The sequence below is a fragment of the Sphaerodactylus townsendi genome, linkage group LG03, assembly GCF_021028975.2.
Source record: "Sphaerodactylus townsendi isolate TG3544 linkage group LG03, MPM_Stown_v2.3, whole genome shotgun sequence".
NCBI lineage: Eukaryota > Metazoa > Chordata > Lepidosauria > Squamata > Sphaerodactylidae > Sphaerodactylus > Sphaerodactylus townsendi.
The window spans coordinates 18,031,088-18,052,761 of NC_059427.1; the positions used below are offsets into that span (position 1 = coordinate 18,031,088).

Genomic DNA, 21,674 nt, shown 5'->3' on the forward strand with positions numbered 1-21,674 from the left:
TGCTATTCCGCACAGCTTCAAAGAGCACTGAAAGCAGTTTGAAAGTGAATTATTCTGCATGTGCGGAATGAGCCAAAGTCAAAGGCGCCCAGCAAAACCCATTTTTAAAACCCTCCCCAAACGGGAAGACTGCTGGCTCTGTCAATAAAAAAGATATAAACAGAGGCGAGAACAGAAGGGGGCACCATTCAACGGCTGGTTACTCCATATATATATGTTAGTACTAATAAAGGATTTGTTAGGCCTTTATATGTATGTATATGTTAGTACTAATAAAGGATTTGTTTAGGCCTTTAAGTTTTTCCCCCATGAAGCCAATCCAAGCATCTGCCTGGAAGAATGCAATTGTTTAGACTTTTAAAGAAATAGGCATAGAAATAAGGATATTGCTCAAATAACTCTTTTCTTGTCTTTATTCTTGATATATGTATACCTTTAGATACGTTGTAGATCCCTTGGCATTAAATTGATATTGCTTTGCTTGTAATATTACCTTGCTTGAGACAGAGTTTTAGAAGTCAGCCAGGATATGTAACTGGACAACACCCTCCTGCCACTTGCCTGGCAGGTAAACCCATCAACATAAACAAGAGACTTTTTGTACTTACAAGTGATCGGATTAAGGTGTGCCTTGGCTGTTTGGAAGACGTCACCCTACTTCCCATTGGATTATTTGAACTCTCCGCTAACAGGATCTCAAGACCCATTGGACAATTTGATTTTTCCTTTGACAGAATCCCAAGGAACTCGCCTCAGGCAAGAAGGTGCAGCCTTTTCTTTTGGGGCTTAATCCCATCAGGAAAAGCAAAAGATTGTCTTCCTCCTCTTTGTTTTAGATTGTTTCTGTATTATGTGACAGAGGACTGCCCCCTTCCTTGTTTGTACTATGGGGATGAGGACTGCCCCCTTTCCCCTCTGATTGGGTGAAAAACTGTATAAAAGGTCTGGGTTTTGCTCTGTGCAGGGCAGTCTGGCCTGGAAAGAGCTTGAAATCGCAATAAAGAACCTCTGCTCTAAAGGCAGCCTGCCTCTGCATTCGCTCATTGCTGCCAAAGCTGAAATCACTCTGAAATCACAATAAAAGTTACTGGGGCTGCCAGTAACACTGGGGAGAAAGGAACAAGTGAGATTCACATCCATCCATGCCTTCCCCATAAGCTGGGTAGTCCTCTGAATAGCTCTTGCATTGAAAACCGCAACGTCAGTTGCCACTTAAAAACAAAACATCTGTGGCTGCCATCTTCAGAGGTGTATCACAGAGAAAAGTCTGTTTCACACTGTCTATGGCTGATTCCGCATGGGTCAAAAACAGCAGTGTGAAAACAGTGTGAAAACGTTATAAACCCTTTTACACTGCTTTAAACCCTTTTACACCATTTTCACACCGTTTTCACACCACTGTTTTTGGTCCATGCGGAATCAGCCTAAGTGAGAAGGGAAAGTTTCGTGTGGTATATTGTCCATATCACACGGTGGGGAACCAATCCTGATGCCAGCCACAGATGCAGGCGAAACGTTAGGAACAAAATCCATTAGACCACGGCCACACAGTTCGGAAAACCCACCAGAACCAAGAGTCTAATTCTTATGAAGCAGTAACATTTAGCAGCCATTCAGTTCAAGGTATTTGCAGTTCATTTTCTGTGACACATGACTTTTGAATAGCATAAACTCATCCACAAGTCTATGCCTTTTGCAGGAAGTATTGGTTTTATTTAAGATCTGTGTTCGATATAGGAAGGTATAAGTTTCCGAACATTAAAAAAAGTTTTTATTCAGCTTAACCTTTTTTTAATACTAACTATGCAGACACTAAAATACACACAACTGTTTGAGCTTGTCATCAGTTCTCGATATTTTGTTAAAAAGCATCGCTGATTTTCCATTTGTTTCTTTGAAAGCTCCTCTGGAAACATTGCTGTGAGGAAGTCATTAAATCACCAAGGATTCTCATGAAGAGGAAACTGTCTGAGCGGCTACAACCCGCTCAGAATTTTGCTGGATAGGAAAACCCCACAGTTGGACTAAAGAATACAGCCATTTTGGCCTTGTCTGAACAATAAGGAAGCACTCCTGAGAGCTCTTGCAAGATTCTCTAGGACAAGAGGGAACCAGGCTAGATAGTGGACAGACGTAAGGACAGTTTCTCCATCTGCCCTCTGAATAGAACTTGTCTTCAAAAACTATAGAATAGTTACCCATGAGAAAATGGGATGGATGAAACTTAGTAGTCATTGAAACTTTCTCTCAGGCCTAGTTCTCAGAATCAGGAGAGGAGATGGCCAAGTTACCTGGGGGATGTACCTGATGTGACAGAAAAATTGTGCACCCCCCAGGAAACCTAAAATGTCAAGGAAAAGACAAGGACTCTTCCCTTTCACTTTGAGTTTTCCAGTGGCAATGGTTTTAAAAAGTATTTTTAAAAAGTATATTTTAAAAAGTATATATGGTGGAAGAATTTGCCATGCAATTTCCCATCTATCACTACTACCAAATGCAGTCTAAAATGGTCAAGTCCAGAAGTGGCTATACCACCCAAGATCTGTTTTGTTTTAGAACTATGCCCAACAGTTGTGCGTTTCACATGTAACACAATGAATACACAAGTCATTCAATCTGAAGGAGAGGGGAGTATGCCAAAAAAGGGTGGAGGTCACAGTTCTGATTACACACACACAAATATATACACACTTTAAAGGGACAAATTTAGAAATGAAGGCATTTCTGAAATTCCTCCCCAAAACTAGGTATACCCTTTCATTTTCATACTGATCTAAATATAGAGATCCTTCATCATCGAGAGGGTGTTTCCAAGTAACTGTGCTTACAATTGCGGTCTTTGTGAAGCTTTGCTGAAATGCCCATTTGCACACATAAAGGAATACATATTGTACATTTTTCAGCTGCTCATGGAAATTAAAAAAAAATTAAGATGTGTCTCTCTGAATCATTCCTTCCTTTCAACAAGATCCATTGCTAGATCCATGTTTTTCCTGGTGTCTGTTTCAACTGATCTGCAATTAGATCCCCCTTTTTTCGAATACTAATATTTGGCTAGGCTTATCTAGAAAGACACACACCCCAAGTTGCTGGCAACAGTTTTATGAAGAAAACCTGTACTTAATGCAGCGAGACCACTCATTGGGGTAAGAATTAATCTTCTCCTATTAGAGTCACAGTAGAAATGGCGCAAAATTCTCTTAGGAAATATTTTGATTCCTGCCAGATGTGGCTATTTTGTGACAATTTATTTAACAAACCTGTACCACTGGGAGTTGGCACGTGAGCAATTTCAGTATTTTAACTTTGCATTTTGTGTCAGGTTTTTTTTTGCCTCAGATGTTTTTCCTCTGTTGGGCATTTCAGGTCAGGGTAGGGAATCTGGTTTCGGGCCTACAAAATCGTTGCCAGAAGTATGCTCCTGAGCTATACGTTCTGCTGAGGAACCTGGATGTGTGGTGTCTACCAAGCTCATATTAAACCAAGAGCAGGCCTTGCAACAGAGATGGCCACTCCAAATAACAAACTCAAGCCTCCCAGTTGCAGGCAGCTCCAACAATACCCCATGCTTGTGGGCAAGTGAGGGCACTTGGTAGTGGGGCCAAGGGGTATTGTGGTCTTGTTCACTCACTCATTGGCATATCTAGGAACTGTAACCCCAGACAGCATTTTGCCAAACTTTAACATGAGCCATGGACAAGAACCGAGACAGAGTTAATGACGGAGGGGGAGATAAATAGGACAGCACCACCAAAATGGGGATGATGAGGAGATAAAAGATCCCTTACATCAACATACCTAAGGTGGAAACAGCTCATTTTAATTCCACATATTTTGAAAGGCAATGAAAATGCTCTGTGGTCAAGTGAGCAGGTCTTTTTTAGAATTTGGTATCTAAAGTACCGGTAAGTTATCTGAGGAAGAGAGAGAGAGAGAGCTTCATTTACAAATAATTAAAATGGGGCTTGGAATATGTCCAACCTATATCATTTTTGAAGGTCTGCAGACACTGGATTCTGTTGCAATTCTGTGTTCTCATTCTCAGACTGATGCCCCCAGTCTTAGTCAATATGCCATTTCCTGAGTCCGTCCAACATATGCACACATTGTAAAGACAAACTGTGAATTGGGATTCAGACCATTTGCACATCAGACTTGACCTGTCAGGTTAAACAACAGGTTCCAATACTTCATTTCCACCCTTGAAGGATGATGCTTTAGAGGAATTATGGGAAGTCCCCACTCTTCCCAGCTAGCTTGAGAAGCTACTTCACTATTCTCACCATTTTCCTCTTTTGCTTTCCCGCACCTTTGTCTCCTCAGTAAGCTTCAATATTGACAGTACTGACAGTCAGAATGGTATCACAGTGAAAGACTCTGAGGTCCAAATCAGATGCCCCAGAGATGCCCTGCCATTTTGGAGCAGTGAACTCCCTCTGGGGAACTCTGTTTAACAGAGCCATGGGGGTCCAGTTCAAGTTGCAACCATCACAGGAGAAGAAGCACCTACATTCCCCTATGATGCACCAGAATGACACTGGGGGAGGGGGTGGATATCAGTAAATAATGCTCTCCAGCTGCCATTCCAAGTTAGACAAATAGTGCAGGAGGGAAAGAAAGAGACCCCCCCCCCTTAATAGTCTGACCAGAAGTGGGCCCCTGCAGCACTGCTAAAAAAAAGTTCCCCAGTGGTTAAAACAGTGGTGCGTCCCCAGGACACAGTCCCATCTAGTTCTGTGCCCAGACAACCTGGATTCCAATTCCTTTGCCGCTTACTGGAAGATCTTGGCTCAGTCACTCTCCTGGCCTAACCTACCCTGAAGGTTGTGAAGTTACAGGGGAGGGTAAACCATGCATGCTGCCCTGAGTGAAATTAACAGGAGGGTATAATTGGAAGTGGCAACAAGAACATCATTTCCTGTGTTAAGACAATAGGTGCATTCAGGCTGCACAGGTAAAGGCAGTGTTTGTGAGGTAGCGGATTACCTTTCCTTTTATGAAGATCCCGGGTTTCTCTGAGTATGCATTCACAGCATTTGAAAAAGTGGGCTCTAGTCCAGAAAAATTATGCTAGAATAAAAGTTTGTTACACCTTTAAGGTGTCCCAAAATACCGGTTTATTTTTGCTGCAAAATAGTAACCTAGCTACCCCTCTGGAATATGCAAATGTTTATGCCCTGACACTCCCTAGGTTGAGTCTTGAAGCACCTCATATAGTCAATCAGTGACTGTCACATTACATCATGGAAAACAAGACTTAAAAAATCTGATTGGACGGATCCACTTTGGGCACCTCTGATGAGCCCTCTTTGAAATGTGTCTCCCTGTGTTTCTTGCAGGCTGTCTTTGTTTTGTAATCTTTGCCACACTCACTACATTTAAATGGTTTCTCCTCTGTGTGGGTTCTCAGGTGATTCTTAAGAATTGTTCTGGTGGTGAGTCTTTTGCCACAATGAGAGCAGCTAAAAGGTCTCTTGTGGACCATTTCATGTTTACCAAGGTTGGACTTGGATTTGAAATGTTTCCCACATTCGGTGCATGGATAGGGACGGAGGTCTGAATGAGTTAGCTGATGCTTGATAAGGTTTTTGGTTTCACGGAACCTTCTCCCACACTCTTTGCACTGATATGGCCTCTCTGACGAGTGGGTTCTCTCATGTCTATTGAGAGAATATCTGTCTCTGCAAGTTTTCCCACAGTAAGAACAAGTATACTTTTGTTGGCCTTGAAGGCTGGAGTGGGTTGAGCTATCTTTGCAAGGTGCATCTCCATCTAATGCTGGAATGGGATTTACTCCTCTGTGGATGTTCTGAAGTTTTTTAAGGGTTAGACTAGCTGTGAACACTTCTCTCTTCTCTGAGGAGTCTGGGACGCTGTCTTCCATACAAGCTCCTTCTTGCCTAGGGTAGACAAAATTGTAAGTCCCTTTGAGGACATCTTCTTCAGCATGGCTACCTTGAAATCTAGTGACCATCAAGTGATCCCTGACAATGTCACCATCATCAAAACCTTTAATGGAATTTTCTTTTAAGTGGGTGCTCTGGTCCTTAGTGGAGATATCACTGTCAACTCTGTTGGAGAATTCAGCAGTTGGTTCTTTCATGTGGACTCCCTGATGCTCAGCACCTGCTGAAGTATGAGTCCCGTTGCTGGCATTCATAGCGGCATGGCAAGTTTGACCTTGAAGAGACACAGAGTGATCTCTAAAGGTTCCCTCACAGTCTAACGCTTTAGAGGGATTTTCTTCTACATGGACACTCTGGCATCTAGCAAGCGGGGAGCCATCTGCACTCTTGGCGCATTCAACAGGGGTTTCTTCCACATGGTGTCCAGAAAGAGTTGAACTGCCAGACCAGTTGTTGGAGTTTTCATCTATATCACTTGCCTGTTCTACTGCCAGGGCTGAGCCATCAACTTGACCTTTCCCACTGCTGGGGGAAAGACATCCATTCAAATGCATGTCCTGATGTCTACAGAAAGAATATTTTGTTGCAAAGGCTTTTCCACAGACAGAGCACTGGTAGGATCTTGTCTCCATGTGAATACGCTTGTGTCGTTGAAGGGAATGTTTGGTTCTGAAGACTTTATAGCAGAAAAGACATTTATGGGCCTGTCCTTGCACATGGATTTCCTGATGGTGAGTGAGAGAATATTTGTAGGGGAAGGCTTTCCCGCAGACATTACACTGATAAGGCCTTCCCATTAGATGCCGTTGTAGGTGCCTCGAGAGGGATGATTCAGTGGTAAACCCCTTTCCGCAATAAGAACATTTATGTGGACAGGCTTTTCCTTTTTTGTGGGTGGTTTCATGAAGAGCTAGACTGTATCTGTAGGAAAATGTTTTCCCACAGATGGTACATTTATAGGGTCTTCTGTCTGCATGGATGCGCTGATGCCTGTTGAGATTGTACTGGGTTGCGTAAGACTTCCCACAAATACTGCACTGATAGGGTTTTCCTTTAAGGTGCTGTTCCTGTTGGGGTAGCTTTCTTTTTTCAACTGTTTCCTCACTGTCAGCATTGTCAGATGTTCCCTCTTTAATGTGCGTGCGCCGATGATTAGCAAAACATTGACTGTCCCTGAAGATCTTCCCGCAATCAGGACACCTATGGAGCATTTCTTCCACTTCAGCCTCTGGCTGGGATAAACGGGCTCCAAGTGATTTTCTACAAGCAGACTCTGTATGGCATTGCATTTCTGTGTGGATTTCTGGATCTTGTACTTCCACCTTCAAGACCTCCCCTTGGTCAGGCTGTAGACTTTGTTGCTCCTTCATGTGGTTTCTCTGATGATTCACAAAACATCTTTCGGCCTTGAAACACTTTCCACAATCAGGACACTTATAAAGAGATTCCTCCGTATCACTTCCCTCCTGGTTCAGAGATTTATGAAGTTTCTCTTTTTGGTGGATGCGCCAGTGGTTAGCCAGGCTTCTGCTACACACAAAGGTCTTCTCACACTCTGGGCACTTGAAGGGATCTTGCTTTGTATGCAAAGCCTGATGACTAATTAGGGAGAGTTTCTCTTGATAACATTTCCCGCAGTCCAGACACTGATGGAAACCTCCTCCCCCATGGATTTTTGTCTGGTGCATACTGAGATCTCCCTCGCCGAGAAAGCTTTTCCCACAGTCTGGGCATTTGGAGAGATAGGCTCCTGAATGAGCTGTTATCAGATGTTTGACAAGATACCGCTGTTTTATGTAGCTTCTGTCACAGGCAGGACACTGGAATCGTATTTCATTGGTGTGAGTCCTTCGATGCTTGGTGAAAGAGGCACTCGTCTGGAAGCTTTCCCCACACTCAGGGCATTCGTAAGGTTCCTTTCCCGAATGGGAGGTTTTCAGGCGTTTCCTCACATGGGTTTCAGAGTTTGATTTTTCAAGAACATTTTTCCTACGGGGTGGCCATTCAAAAAGTTTGGTTCCATCGTGGATTGTTTCCACATGCCTCTTAAGTGACGATTTCCTGTTAAAGCCGTTCCCACAATGGGGGCACACAAACAGATTCTTCTCGGGATCCATTCCTGACTTCCTCTTTCTGCTCTTAAGGAATCCTCTGCCTTTTTCACTCGTCCAACAAAATGGCATCCTCATATTGTCCTGCGGCTGTCCTGTCTGCCAAGACTCACAGCCTTCTTGCTGCAACTCACATTTGCCCAGCAAAGCCGCCCGAGGCTTTGTTATCCTCAGACCTTCTGTCTTAACATTCCTCTCTTCCTCTTTCTCGCTTGATGATTCGTTATCTGCCGGGATAAGGACAGAAAGAAGTCAGTCCCCTGAGCAGGCAGGGAGAGGATGCAGGAAATCTCAATAACTCACTCACTCACAAAAATACCCATGAAAATCGACTGCACGCATCTCTGTGTCGGCCACCACACAAAAGAGCCACACGCACCCCATCTCAAGCCTGAATAAAGATCTTCATTTCTTCATTCACTACAGCTGCTAATGTCTCAGCATGATCCACCTGTTACAAGCATAAGATGTACCTTTGTACTATCTTGGTACTGTCCTACTGAATTCTCTTAATGTGTCTCATATGAAACCAGTGTTATATCTCCGTGCTCCTTGCCAATAGCTCCAATGAAACTGCCTTCTGTGCAATGACATGCTCCATCAGGCAGAAAACTGTGGTTCAGTTTTAACGACCCAGTATTTAATTTTATATTTTAATCACTGTAGATTACTGATACTGAGTACTGTTTAAGACGATCATTGTAGACTGTGTATCATCAATGTGTCTGTGTGCTCATCTTGGATCATAATAATGTATTAATATCTGTTGGTATTTTTTGTGCCTACTACATCCCATATTATGCCTACCTCATGAATCTATCAGTGGGTGAGAGCAGCTTGCAACTACTTTGAGTGGGTACTTTTTCGAGTGAATCGAGTGGGTACTTTTTCATTGGGTCCTCCCTTTCTAACTTCTCCCCACAGCCTCGTCAATTGAACTCAAGAGTAGCAATTTAATTGTTTTCAACAAAAACTGCATATGGAGTGAACTCTGACTCACAAAAAGTTATCCTGGAATAAGCATTGATCTCCAAGGCCCTGCTATTTAACCCTGGGAAAGCAGCCGCCATGCAGTGTGTATGTTAGGTAGGATAGCCAACTGGCAGGAGAAAAAATGTTGTGGCTGTTTATAGTGGCTTATTATTTACCGCCACTCCAGAAAAAGCTTCAGTTACCCATTTCCACGCCTTACGACTCTGTTAAAGGGGTAGGATATTTTTCTCCAGGCCTGTTGGCATCTCCTCTAATTAACTGCACATCACTCCTCTTCACCTCATGGCGTAGAAAGGTGTTCTATGTGGCCCCAAGGACACAACTGTGTAGGCAGCTCTGAGCAAGGCCTTCTACAAAGATGCCAGTCCTCCTAACCTGAAGAAGATGAGTCTGAACTGGGCACGCTCACTGGGCTCCGGTAGGAATTCCACCACGTCCCTGGCTCTGGACTCCTGGTCAGCTGCTGTTTAGCTGGCTGGTCCTCAGCACTGTCGTCGGACCTCTGGACTTGTGGGGCCCAGGCCTGTGGCTCTGGCTCCAGACGGGCCAGTAGTTCAGATTTGTGGATTGGAAATCCTGCTTGTAGCTGAAGAGGAGGGGCTGAAAGAAGAGGAAAAGCAAGTGAATGAGTTATCAATCAATTCTTCTGTGTGAAAAAAGAAATAAAGTAGAGGAACAGTTCTCCCAGTCAGTCAGAGCTTTCCAGCTTTCCTGTTCCTAGGAAAGCAAACTGACCAAGGAGTCACCTTCCACACACCCCTAAATACTGCTTTTTTAAACTGCACAAACATTGTTGAAATTAACAGGCTGGTAAGACCTGAGCCAGAGCACTGAAAAACAGAAGAATATTTAGCAGCTTAAAATGATCCTTACAGAATAGCCCCAGACTAGAAGAAGAGGAGTCTGGATTTATATCCCACCTTTCTCTCCTGTAAGGAGACTCAAGGCAGCCTACAACCTCCTTTCCCTTCCTCTCCCCACAACAGACACCTTGTGAGGCAGGTGGGGCTGAGAGAGTTCACGAGAGAACTGTGATTGGACCAAAGTCACCCAGTAAGCTTCATGTGGAGGAGTAGAAAAACAAATCCAGTTCTCCAGATAAGAGTCCGCCGCTCTTAACCGCTCCACCACGCTAGGCCCTAAGAAGCAGATCATGAGAACAACATAGAGATCCAGCCCGGATTCTGAATTTTGCAATATGGTGGTGCAGATTAAGGAGATTTGCACTGAGGAATCAACATGTAACTGGCTATGCTGATCTGTTATATTTCGGTCAATTTAAAAGGTAGTCCTCAGTAAACAAGCAGGCTTTTAAAAAAAGATAAGCTATTTTAATAGATAAATTTAGAAAACCATCTTAGATGCAGCATTAATAATAATAAAAAGCTGGTCTCATGTAAACTTGCCAAGATCTGCTTGTAGATATTTTGGGAAAGGGAAATATATAAAGGCTTCAACAAAAGTTAAATAGTCTTTGCAATATTGGGGGAGGACAGGCAGCATGGTGTAGTAGCTAGAGACCTTGGTTTGAATCCCTGCTCTGCCAAGGAAGCTTGCCGGGTGACCTTGGCCCGGTCACTCCCTTTCAGCCTAACCTACCTCACAGGGTAGTTGTGATGATAAAAATGGAAGCGGGGCAAATGATGCCTTAATCTGCTTTGAGCCTTTAATGGGGTGGAAATTAGGATATAAATATTTTAATTAATTAACTTCTCCTGGTTTGGATTGTAAAACACAGTGCTTCCAAAAGACCTGGAAAAATGTCCTGTCCCTTTAACAGAGGTTTAATGTGTGGAACTGAGCAGCTGAAACAGTAGACGACATCACCTGATAGAGAACATCCAATAAAAAACCTCTCTTAAAGGAACAGGCCTCTTTTCTCCAGGACGGCTGAAACAACACGCGAGCCAATCGATGCCCATTTTTTTGAGCGGTTACAAGACCAGCTCTCTCATTTTGACTACAAGATTTTCTCATGGTTGCAACATCTGGATCACTCTCAACATTCTGCTGCCGATGCACTTGAAATCAGAGGCAGCTGAGGACCAAAGGCAATGCTGCCCTGGGGATCCACGACTTTTAGAAGCAACCATGGGGCTCTTGATTCGAATTCAGGCGGCAGGAAAGGAGAGTGTCACATTGCAGCTCCCTGCTGTTTCCGTGAAAGACCCGCCCAAACTGAGCTATAATCCAGGTATGAAAAACGAGTGGTATCAAGAGAACAGCCACCTTCTGAGGAAATTTCCACAGATCTTTTTATCTGCCCTGTTAAATCAACAGCAGGTGCCAGCTGCTCCCACCCCACCCACCCCCAAAGCAACCGGGCATGGTCATTCCACCAGACCTCTTCATCAGCTTGCTGGTTTCAGTATTTATTGATTGATTGACTGATTGGATTTATAGGCCACCTCACCCCCGAAGGGCTCGAGGCGGCTCACAGTGCAACTGTTCTCAATAACAGCACATAAAATGCATAAATAAAGCTTAACCCCATTAAAACACATTTCCAACAGCAGCAGTTACTTAAAATTTAAATAACAAAGTTAAGAGCAAGCAAATTTAAAGACAGGCGCCCGATCGAAAGGCCGGGAGGGGAGAGGCAGGGCCCAAGATGGAATCAAGGCCCTGCTAAGATGGAAAACTGGCAGCCTCAGTGGGGGATGGTAGATCAGTGGCCAGCCCCACCAAAGGCCCAGTGGAACAGCTCCGTCTTACAGGCCCTGCGGAACTCACTGTCCCGCAGGGCCCAGACAGCTGGAGGGAGAGCGTTCCACCAGGCAGGGGCCAGAGCCGTAAAGGCCCTGGCCCGGGTCGAGGCCAGCCACATCGTGGCAGCAGGGCCTGGGGTTTCCAGCAGTTCCGCCGCTGCCAAACGCAGGAGTCTATGTGGGACATAAGGGGTGATGCGGTCCCGCAGGTATGAGGACCTCATGCCTTTTGCCTGAGCAGCCTGGACCAATTGGAAGGGAAGACATTGGAAGGGAAGACATTTCACTCATCTTCTGGAAGGACTCTTGGATGCTCAGGGGATTCATGGCTGGCATCTTCTATAAAATGGAGCCTATTTTATCAAGTCACATCCCGCCCCTATCTCTTTTACTGTATCCCTGGTATCTGCTTTTGCTGTAGGCTACAACTACAAGGGATTTGGTCTTTGCTTTGGACTGCTTTGCTAGTGCTTTTTGAAAAGTTAAAACCCCACTGCAGAACCCCCCACATTTATCGTATTTGGAAAGCTAGTTCTGTTATTTTCTATGTGCTTGAACTATCCACTGGAACTATAGTGTTTTGAAAACCTTCTTTCATGCTTTCCAATAAAGCTTTGTTTTATGGTGTGTTGGTGTGACGGTCTTGGTTCAAACCCGGTGTAATTTTGGCTACATTATCACAGAGCGGCTTGCTCCAGGGTCTTGGGGTGGGGGAGCAACTCTCTCAGACCAAGGCAGATTAGCCTTGACAATAAGTCTTCCTTATACCAACGCTGCAGCCCTGATCCAAATTGAGAGCCATGAGCTGCTTGTTAGTTCTAAGGAACACATCTGGAGAGCCAGTCACAGATACTTCTGTCCCACTGAAAGTAAAAGAGGCCAAGTTTATTGCAACTAACTTCAGAAGGACAGGAGGAATAGGGTTGTAGTAAAATGGAATTGTTTAGGACTGAATTCTTACACAAGGATTAGAGCGTCAATGTTAACATTCCTGAGAAATTTGCTGGCAGTTTGTGTTTTCCTTTCCTTTCCGTTTTTTCCCCACTGTCTTCCAATTTTGTAATACAGTTTTATTGCACGGTTCCATGAACTGCATTTTTTAAAAACTGTAATTTGTCTTGAGTGTCACCAACGAAGGGGGGGGCTATACACTGTTCTACATAAAAATGTTAGTATGGTCAGGTGAGGTGCAGCAGTTGAGAAAAATTGTATGTTTCAGCACTAGAATATAGTCCCGAACGAAATGAAACAGGCACAGTCTTCCTTGACACAAGGAAGCCACAAGAATGTTTCAGCTATTGGATGTTAACATTACACTGGAACTCAGAAAGTCCTGTCAAGACAATAAAATAAGATGACCGCTCTCTGTTGTTCTTCCAATGCAAGAGCGCTGCACCAGCTTTTAAACTGCTCCCTCTAGGTGTCCCTTCAATATCAGACCCCTTCCGCACATGCAAAATAATGCACTTTCACTCCACTTTGCAGCTGGATTTTACTGTGCGGAAGAGCAAAATCCATTTGCAAACAATTGCAAAAGTGGATTGAAAGTGCATTATTTGGCATGTGCAGAAGGGGCCTTGATTTGGAGCAAATATCAGATGAAAGTTAGTTAATCCATCCATTTCCACACATTGAACCTCTAAGGGACAGGCAATTTCTCTCCAGGCCTGTTGGCAGCCCTGATCCTACAGAGTTTGTGCCACAGATTAAATAAGGTGTAAGAGCTATCCTACAATTTGGAATGCATGAACCCGCCATAAACCAAGCCTGTCTGTTGACCCATTTAGTCCTGCGTTGTCCACTGTGATCGGCAATGGCTCCCCAATAGCTCAGGAAGGGATACTTCCAGTGGTGGGATCCAAAAATTTTAGTAACAGGTTCCCGTGGTGGTGGGATTCAAACTGTGGCGTAGCGCCAATGGGGCTGGGCGGGGCACGATGGGAGCGTGGCCGGGCATTCCGGGGGCGGGGCATTCCTGGGCGGAGCTGTGGCAAGGACGCAGCCGCTGCGCCGGTCCTTGGGCGGGAAATGAATGCACGCGAGGCTGCTAGCCGATTTTCCGCCGCACCTCCTGCTAGACTGCTTCGGGGGATACTCTGGCGCCGCTTACTGCTGAGAGGAGGGGCGTAACAAAGGCAAAAATCGCGTGGCAAAATCACCAATTAGTAACCCCCTCTCGGCACACACAAATAATTAGTAACCTACTCTCGGGAACCTGTGAGAACCTGCTGGATCCCACCTCTGGATACTTCCCTACTTTGGGAGATGAAAGGGCCCTTGCACACGTATGCAATGTACATGCCGCAGTCTCCCTCTGGCTCCCTATCGCAATGGTGGTAGAACTGGTGATCTTCCATACGACAAGCCTGAACATCAAAGCACTGTCGCACAGCACACAGCCAGCAGGCTACAGTGGTCAGAGGGTTGACACAGGGCTGGGGAGATCTGCATTCAAATCCCCACTTTGCGATGAACTCACAGAGTGACCGTGGACCCCAGTCACACACACACACGCTCTCTCTCAGTGCCTCACCCACATGACAGCATTCTTGGCTTCATGGAATATTTGACAGTAGAACAAACAATAGGTAGTAGTTGTCAGGGAAGGCACCTGGTTGATTGAAGTACATTCCTAACTCAATGTAAGCGCTCCATAAAATATAGACTGTGATTGTATCTGGGGGACTAAGATGCATCCCTGTCAATGTAACGGTTACAAGATACATGTACTCAGCCTGCTATGTTACCACTGCTGTAATGGGACATTCTTCCCTTGATCTTTCACACTCTTTGTAGATAACTAGGCTTATCTCTGGCCCTTTCTTCTCCCATGGGAAACAGGATGTTTCCATTGCTTTGTGTGGGTAGAAGTCCAGGTGGCTGTATCTCTATCTGCCCTTAACCTTGGGACGCCTCAGCTTCAGAGTAACTCTTTCTCACATTCTTTGGGGAAACAGTAGGGGGGATTATTTCTGAATAAAGAGGGTAGCAAAAACCAGGTTCGCCAGAATTGGCTTCTTGCAAGCCGGGTGCTTCGTTGCCTTCCAATAAACGCTACCGATCAACAATCCAGAGTCTGTCTGTTGATCCAACAGTCAAGACCTAACAGTGATTAATAATATTTTTGTGGTGGGTTAATTGGCATGGGAGCAGCAGTGGCGTAGGAGGTTAAGAGCTCACGTATCTAATCTGGAGGAACCGGGTTTGATTCCCAGCTCTGCCGCCTGAGCTGTGGAGGCTTATCTGGGGAATTCAGATTAGCCTGTGCACTCCCACACACGCCAGCTGGGTGACCTTGGGCTAGTCACAGCTTCTCGGAGCTCTCTCAGCCCCACCTACCTCACAGGGTGTTTGTTGTGAGGGGGGAAGGGCAAGGAGATGGTAAGCCCCTTTGAGTCTCCGGCAGGAGAGAAAGGGGGATATAAATCCAAACTCTTCTTCTTAGTCCTGCCCTGCTTGTGGGTTGCCTGGGAACATCTGGCTTCAGCACTAGCTGGAGACAGGAAACTAGGTTAGAGGAACTCTTTGCTCCAGCAAGGACGCACTGGATATCGAAGAGATAGAAAAGGTGCAGAGAAGGGCAACGAGGATGATTGAGGGATTGGAGCACCTTCCTTATGAGGAGAGGCTGCAGCGTTTCGGACTCTTTAGACATTTGAGGAGGGATATGATTGAAGTCTAGAAAATTATGCATGGGGTAGAAAATGTTGACAGAGAGAAATTTTTCTCTCTCACAATACTAAAACCAGGGGGCATACATTGAAAACGCTGGGGGGAAGAATTAGGACTAATAAAAGGAAACATTTCCTCACACTAGTAATTGGAGTTTGGAATATGCTGCCACAGGAGGTGGTGATGGCCACTAACCTGGATAGCTTTACAAGGGCCTTGGCCAGATTTATGGAGAAGTCGATCTATGGCTACCAATCTTGATCCTCCTTGATCTGAAATTGCAAATGCCTTAGCAGACCAGGGGGGAGCAGCAGCAGCAGAAGGCCATTGCTTTCACATCCTGCATGTGAGCTCCCAAAGGTGGACCACTGCGAGTAGCAGAGAGCTGGACTAGATGGGACTCTTCTGGTCTGATCCAGCAGGCTCTTTCTTATGTTCTTAGTGCATTACAGCAGAGGCGTGGATGCTTTTTTGAAAATATACTTTAATGAGGGGATCCCTGAAGCTGCCTACTGTGTAGTTAACATGCCGCCCACCTTCTGACTGGTATATAAGCTCAGAAATCTCCATTCCAACTCACATCGAATGAAGGGAGCTTTAACTCTTGAAAGCTTATATTCCAAAAACCGTATTGCTCTCTAAGGTGCTACTGAACTTGACTCATAGCTGTATTATCAAGCAGGGGCTCTGATTACCAATCCCAAAGCTTGCTGTGCTCACAATATTGAACAGTAGTTTGAATACTGAATGAACAGGTCTGCCTACTGCTAAAAAATGATGAGTTTACCAAATTTTTTTTGCTAACTGTAGGCAAAATTAGATATTCAGCTAATGCCTTACTCTGCCTTTCTCATCAAGAAGGACCCAAGAAAGCGTATATCAGTCTCAATACCATCTTCACAACAACCTGGTGAGGTAGGTCGAGCTGAGAGCATGTGACTGGTCCAAAGTTGGCTGGCAACCTTCTGTAATAGGGTGGCAATTCGAACCTGGATCTTCTTGATCCTAATCCAACATTCTAATCACTGCACACCATTGGTCTTGATAGAGCAGGGAAGTTGTTACACCCCCTTTGTCACAGGGACAGTATTTTCCACCATCCCTGCCTGGGCTGCCACCCGTCTCATCCAGCACACTCTCTTTTTGAACTGTTACCATCCGGCAGACAATACAGGTCTATCAAAACTAGGACAAAGAGGCATAGGCTCATTCTGCACATGCAGAATAATGCACTGTCAAACTGCTTTCAGTGCTCTTTGAAGCTGTGCGGAATAACAAAATCCACTTGCAAACAGTTGTGAAAGTGGTTTGAAAACGCATTATTTTGCGTGTGCGGAAGGGGCCTTAGAGACAGCTTCTACTCTAGAGCTGTGGCTATGCTAAACTCCGCGGCTTCGTGTTGATGTGTTTGGGGCTGTGTAGGGATGGGTGGAGGAAGGGGAAAGTGAGGATGGGGAATGAGTCTGAAATTGTGTGCATCGAGGAATGCTGCTGTAAATTTCGTTGTGCGTGCACAATGACAATAAATGCTTATGCTTATTTTTCTGGGTTCTTTTGACTAAGCCTTTCCTACCATTACATACAGCAGAAGGATGTTGTACAGTTAATCTGTGCCAGAGTGGCCCAAGTCCTTTCCCTTTTGGCACTTGAAGCCCCATGGGACTTCCTTTTTGGCACTGCAAGCCGGCCAACTTTAAGGCTCTTAGCTTTGTTTTCGGAGGAGTTAGGCCTGCCACAGACAGACAGACAGACAGACAGACAGACAGACAGACAGACAGACAGACAGACAGACAGACAGACAGACAGACAGACAGACAGACAGACAGACAGACTTTTAAAGGCGGTTGTAAAGAAAAGCTAGACATAATCAGAGTTTTTAACTCACTAGCCTTCAGACTGTGGTTCCTAACCCGAGTTGTGCCTGGTCAAAGGCTGCAGGTGCGCTGCAAACTTTGGAGCATTTTCACACCACAAATATAAGCACAGTATTCTGATGCTTCCCAATCACGAAGGTATAATAAACAATGCTTAGCATTTGTGTAACACCTTCAAGTATTCAAAGCCTTGATGGAACCTTTATAACAATTTTATACAGTAGGGCAGGATTATCATTTTCACTTTTTAGATGGCCGAGGCCCAGAGATGGTGTCTTCGGTAAAGCCACTCAATGAGTTTATGGCAGACACAGGACTCCCAATTTGTAGATCAGTCTCTTAGCAATGATGCCGTTCCAGAGCCAGAACACGAGAAACAGGAGTTCTGCATAAGAAGAAGAGTTTGGATTTATATCCCCCCTTTCTCTCCTGTAGGAGACTCAAAGGGGTTTACAATCTCCTTGCCCTTCCCCCCTCACAACAAACACCCTGTGAGGTGGGTGGGGCTGAGAGAGCTCCGAAAAGCTGTGACTAGCCCAAGGTTACCCAGCTGGCGTGTGTGGGAGTGTCCAGGCTAATCTGAATTCCCCAGAGAAGCCTCCACAACTCAAGCAGCAGTGCTGGGAATCAAACCCGGTTCCTCCAGATCAGAGTGCACCTGCTCTTAGCCACTACGCCACTGCTGCTCCATAAGTGCTAAAAATGTCTCCCAGAATCCTTTGGGGGCTGTCATGACAATTATAGCTGTCTGCTTTAATTGCCATGACATCCCCCAAAGGATCCTGGGAACTTTACAGGATGGTGATATCGAGAATTCCCAAGCTCCCATGGATACAGGCAACGGCTTTAAAACCAATTTGAGCCTGTGGTGTAGATCTGTACTGCCTGGAGGTGTATATCTGTGGTGTAGATCTGTAGAAAAATAAAAGTCATACACCTTTATTAGAGGTTTAATGGGGTGTTATTTACCTCCATGCTGTGAAAAGCTTCAGATGCCCATTCCCAAACATTAGACTCTGGGACCAAGATACCTGAAGGATTGCCTGCTCCCTTATGAACCAACCCAACCTCTACAGAAATTTACAGAAGTCCTGCTTTGGGAACCCCCATCTTCTGAGAATGTGCAGATAGCAACCTGGGAGAGGGCCTTCTTAGTCACAGCACCAAAACTATGGAATTTTCTCCCTCAGAGCGATTCATTTGTCCCTTTTTTGGTCGTCATCTGCCGGTTCATGGACTTTTTATTTTGCTTGACTTTCCCTTAGTGAGCCTTCCTTTGAATTTGAATTTATATGCTTTCAATAAGTGGGCTCTTATCTGGTGAACTGGATTTGTTTTCCCCGCTGCTGTACACGAAGTCTGCTGGATGACCATGGGCTAGCCACAGTTCTCTCAGACGTTTCTCAGCCCTATGGACCTCACAAGGTGTCTGTTGTGGGGAGAGGAAGGGAAAGGAGTCGATAAGCTGCTTTGAGACTCCTTATAGGAGAAAAAAGCAGGATATTAATGCAAACTCCTCTTCTGCAAACAGAGGCAATTCCAGAGACTAATCAGCCAGCAATGGGAGGGACTGGGATGTGTTATCTCACTCAAGTTAGTGATGGCTGATTTGGAACCTCTGTAAGACCCCTGATGCATATAAGCCACAGAGATGCAGGAGCCGGGCCAAAGGAGAAAAGCCCACCTAGAGGAGAGACAACGTGCCAGGCCACACAAAAGAAGCAACAGAAACGTGACTGATTTTCTCGTAACCCTTAGCTGCTACTGAAAACGTTATTTTTCTTTGTGAGTACTTATTAGTTGGTGTTTTGCTAATAAACCCCTTTCCCCTAAAACACAGGTGTCGAACTCACGGCCCTCCAGATGTTATAGACTACAGTTCCCATCATCCCCTGCCAACATGATGCTTGCAGGGGATGATGGGAACTGTAGTCCATAACATTTGGAGGGTCGCGAGTTTGACACCTATGCCCTAAAAGAACTCATTTCTATTCATTTTCTCCCAATCCAAAAGAATCTCTGCCTTAAAAATTAGCAGATTTATATTTGACGTGCCACGAGATTTCTTTTAACCTTTTTGATGCCACAAACTAACATGGCTACACACGCCAGCCCCCATTTATAGCCAAACTTTCTTGAGAAGCCCTCCCAGCCAGCCAAGTCAAGCTATAATTTCATTGGCACGTCCGGCCCACAACCCTTGTAGAATGGCCTCCTCCTCACCCCCAGACAGCAGTGTCTTGTAGCCTTCTTGCATGACATCCTGGTAGAGGCTTCCTCGATCAGGGGCTAAGAGGTCTTGTTGACCCCTGGCGGAGGCAGCAACTACCTCTTTGTAGGCTTCCAGGATCTGAAACAAGAAAAACAAAGCTTCACCGTTCACTCACAATTGCCTAAGGCCCTAGAAGTTAAATGCAGGAATTTCTCCTCCCCCAGTCTTTCCACAAAACTCCACCTGGGGGAAGGGAGAAATCAACGGATTTACCTGAGCCGACTCAGTTTTGGCCATTTCGACTGATGTCACATGGATTTTATCTGGAAAGTGAGAAGAAGAAAAAACCACACAAGAGTGTCAGATTCTTTAAAAGATTAGACACACAAGATCTAGTCTGTGCCCCGTTGGAAAGATGACAATGACGCTTGGATTTGCTCAATCCTTTTTCTGAGGAATGAATCTACACTTGAACTAAGGGAAACCCATTTCTTTAGAGTGATCCCCTCTCCTTTCAAATCCCTTTTCCACCCCCCACTTCTGAACCCCAGGCCTCAACCCCATCAGAAACAAAGCACATTCCAACTCTTTCCCTTAATGTTTTCCTCACACTTGCAGCAACTCCCCCCCCCCCCCCCCCAATAAACTATTGAACAAATTGTGGACACCCCCACCATCTTCTGTCTCAAGTAAAGCCTTTCAAATCAGAGTTAGAACTTTGGCTGGAATGCGAGAAAAGTACTGCCAAGCATGTGCAAAGTTCCTTCCTCCTCCCTTATGCAACCAGCCCAGACCACAATGCATTTCCAAAACAGAGGCCTGGTGCTCCGGTCAGACTTCTTTAAAACCCGGAACTGGAAGTCACAGGGGCTGCTTTTCCATACAACCAGTCCAAGAGAAGGCTCCCTGGGGGACATTCAGACAGGATTAGGCGCCTCAGTGTCGCTCGTCCAGTGAATTACACGGCACTTAAACATACACACACACACGCACACACAGAGCACTTAAACACACACTCTCGTTGTTGGAAATTAACGACTGATTGCAAAAAAAAAGTTGCAATGCTCTGGGCGGCTCTGCAATTGCTCGTCCCCTGGCCACACTGCAAAACCTTTTTTTATTGACACCATGTCCTTCCTTCCAGTTGCTGGATCCGAACCCCTTGACCCATTCCAACAGTTTCTCCCCTTCCGTTTCCAGCCACGGGAAGAAGCCCCTTTCCTGTCCATTCCCAACCCCCTTCCTTCCTTCCTTCCTTCCCCACCCCGTCCATCCATTACCTGGATCCCCGATCGAGGAATGAATGGCCGCGAAGCCTCGGTTCTCACCAAGCTCGGATCTCTCGCGTGCAACTTGTGCAGCAAAACTCCCGCTAGGAACGGTTAGCACAAAGAAAAACAAATCTCTTTTCTTTCTTTCTTGTTTTGTTTTTCCCCTGCAAAAAAAAAGAAAGAAAGAAAGAAAGAAAAGAAAAACCCGACTTGGAGGAGGGGGAGGGGGAGGGGGAGGAGGAGCTGGATCGCGGATCACAATGGAGTCAGCAGCATCTGAACTTAAAAGCTCAGCCCCCAACCCATGGAGGATGAGGAAGGAGAAAGCCAGCAGCAGCAGCCCCTCCTTCAGAGGTAACCAGAGACCTCTGGTGGCAAGAGATAATGGAGCAACCTCTCATCTCAATCTTTGTGTTTTCGGGAATCCCTGCACAAAAGGCAATTTCTGTGGAGGAAACGGCGAGTGACGCGTGCCAGGCATGGTGGGCGCAAAGTTCCTTGTGTCGCCTCGTCTGTGCAGGGGCGGAAGCGTCACCAGGCCCTGGGAGGCCGCTTTCACTGTAGTTTCTCACAGATCCGGAGTTGATTCTTAGCACAGGCCGGGAACCAGTTCCCTAAAGCACAAATATGCACGTAATTTGCTAACGCCAGCGGAGAACAATGCAGCCCCAGCGCCGCTGCTGTGGAAAGAAAATATATTTGTGTTGCTCTTTATGCCAAGTTTCCCCCTCCCCGTGCAATGCAAAGCTGTTGCCGCATCCGTCTCCCCTTGTCCACACAACCCTCACAACAACATTTCAGTTCCTGGCGTAGTGTGGACATGCACACCCAAACACCCCTCCAGAAAATGCGGTCTTTGGCTGTAGCACAGTGATAGCGAACCTTTTCGAGACCGAGTGCCCAAATGTCAACCCCAAACCCACTTAT

The 21,674-nt window shown here is 45.6% G+C and overlaps 1 protein-coding gene across 1 annotated transcript; it reads right to left on the minus strand.

Moving 5' to 3' along the window:
• Positions 1 to 4,124: 4,124 nt before the first annotated feature.
• Positions 4,125 to 21,120, minus strand: LOC125429648 (zinc finger protein 135-like). The gene is made up of 5 exons (XM_048490939.1): positions 20,757 to 21,120; positions 19,750 to 19,799; positions 19,488 to 19,614; positions 9,386 to 9,610; positions 4,125 to 8,244 (listed from the first exon to the last, which is right to left on the minus strand). The coding sequence occupies exons 2-5, from the start codon at positions 19,771 to 19,773 to the stop codon at positions 5,258 to 5,260; spliced, it is 3,363 nt and encodes a 1,120-aa protein (XP_048346896.1). The 5' UTR covers positions 19,774 to 19,799; positions 20,757 to 21,120; the 3' UTR covers positions 4,125 to 5,257.
• Positions 21,121 to 21,674: the final 554 nt, after the last annotated feature.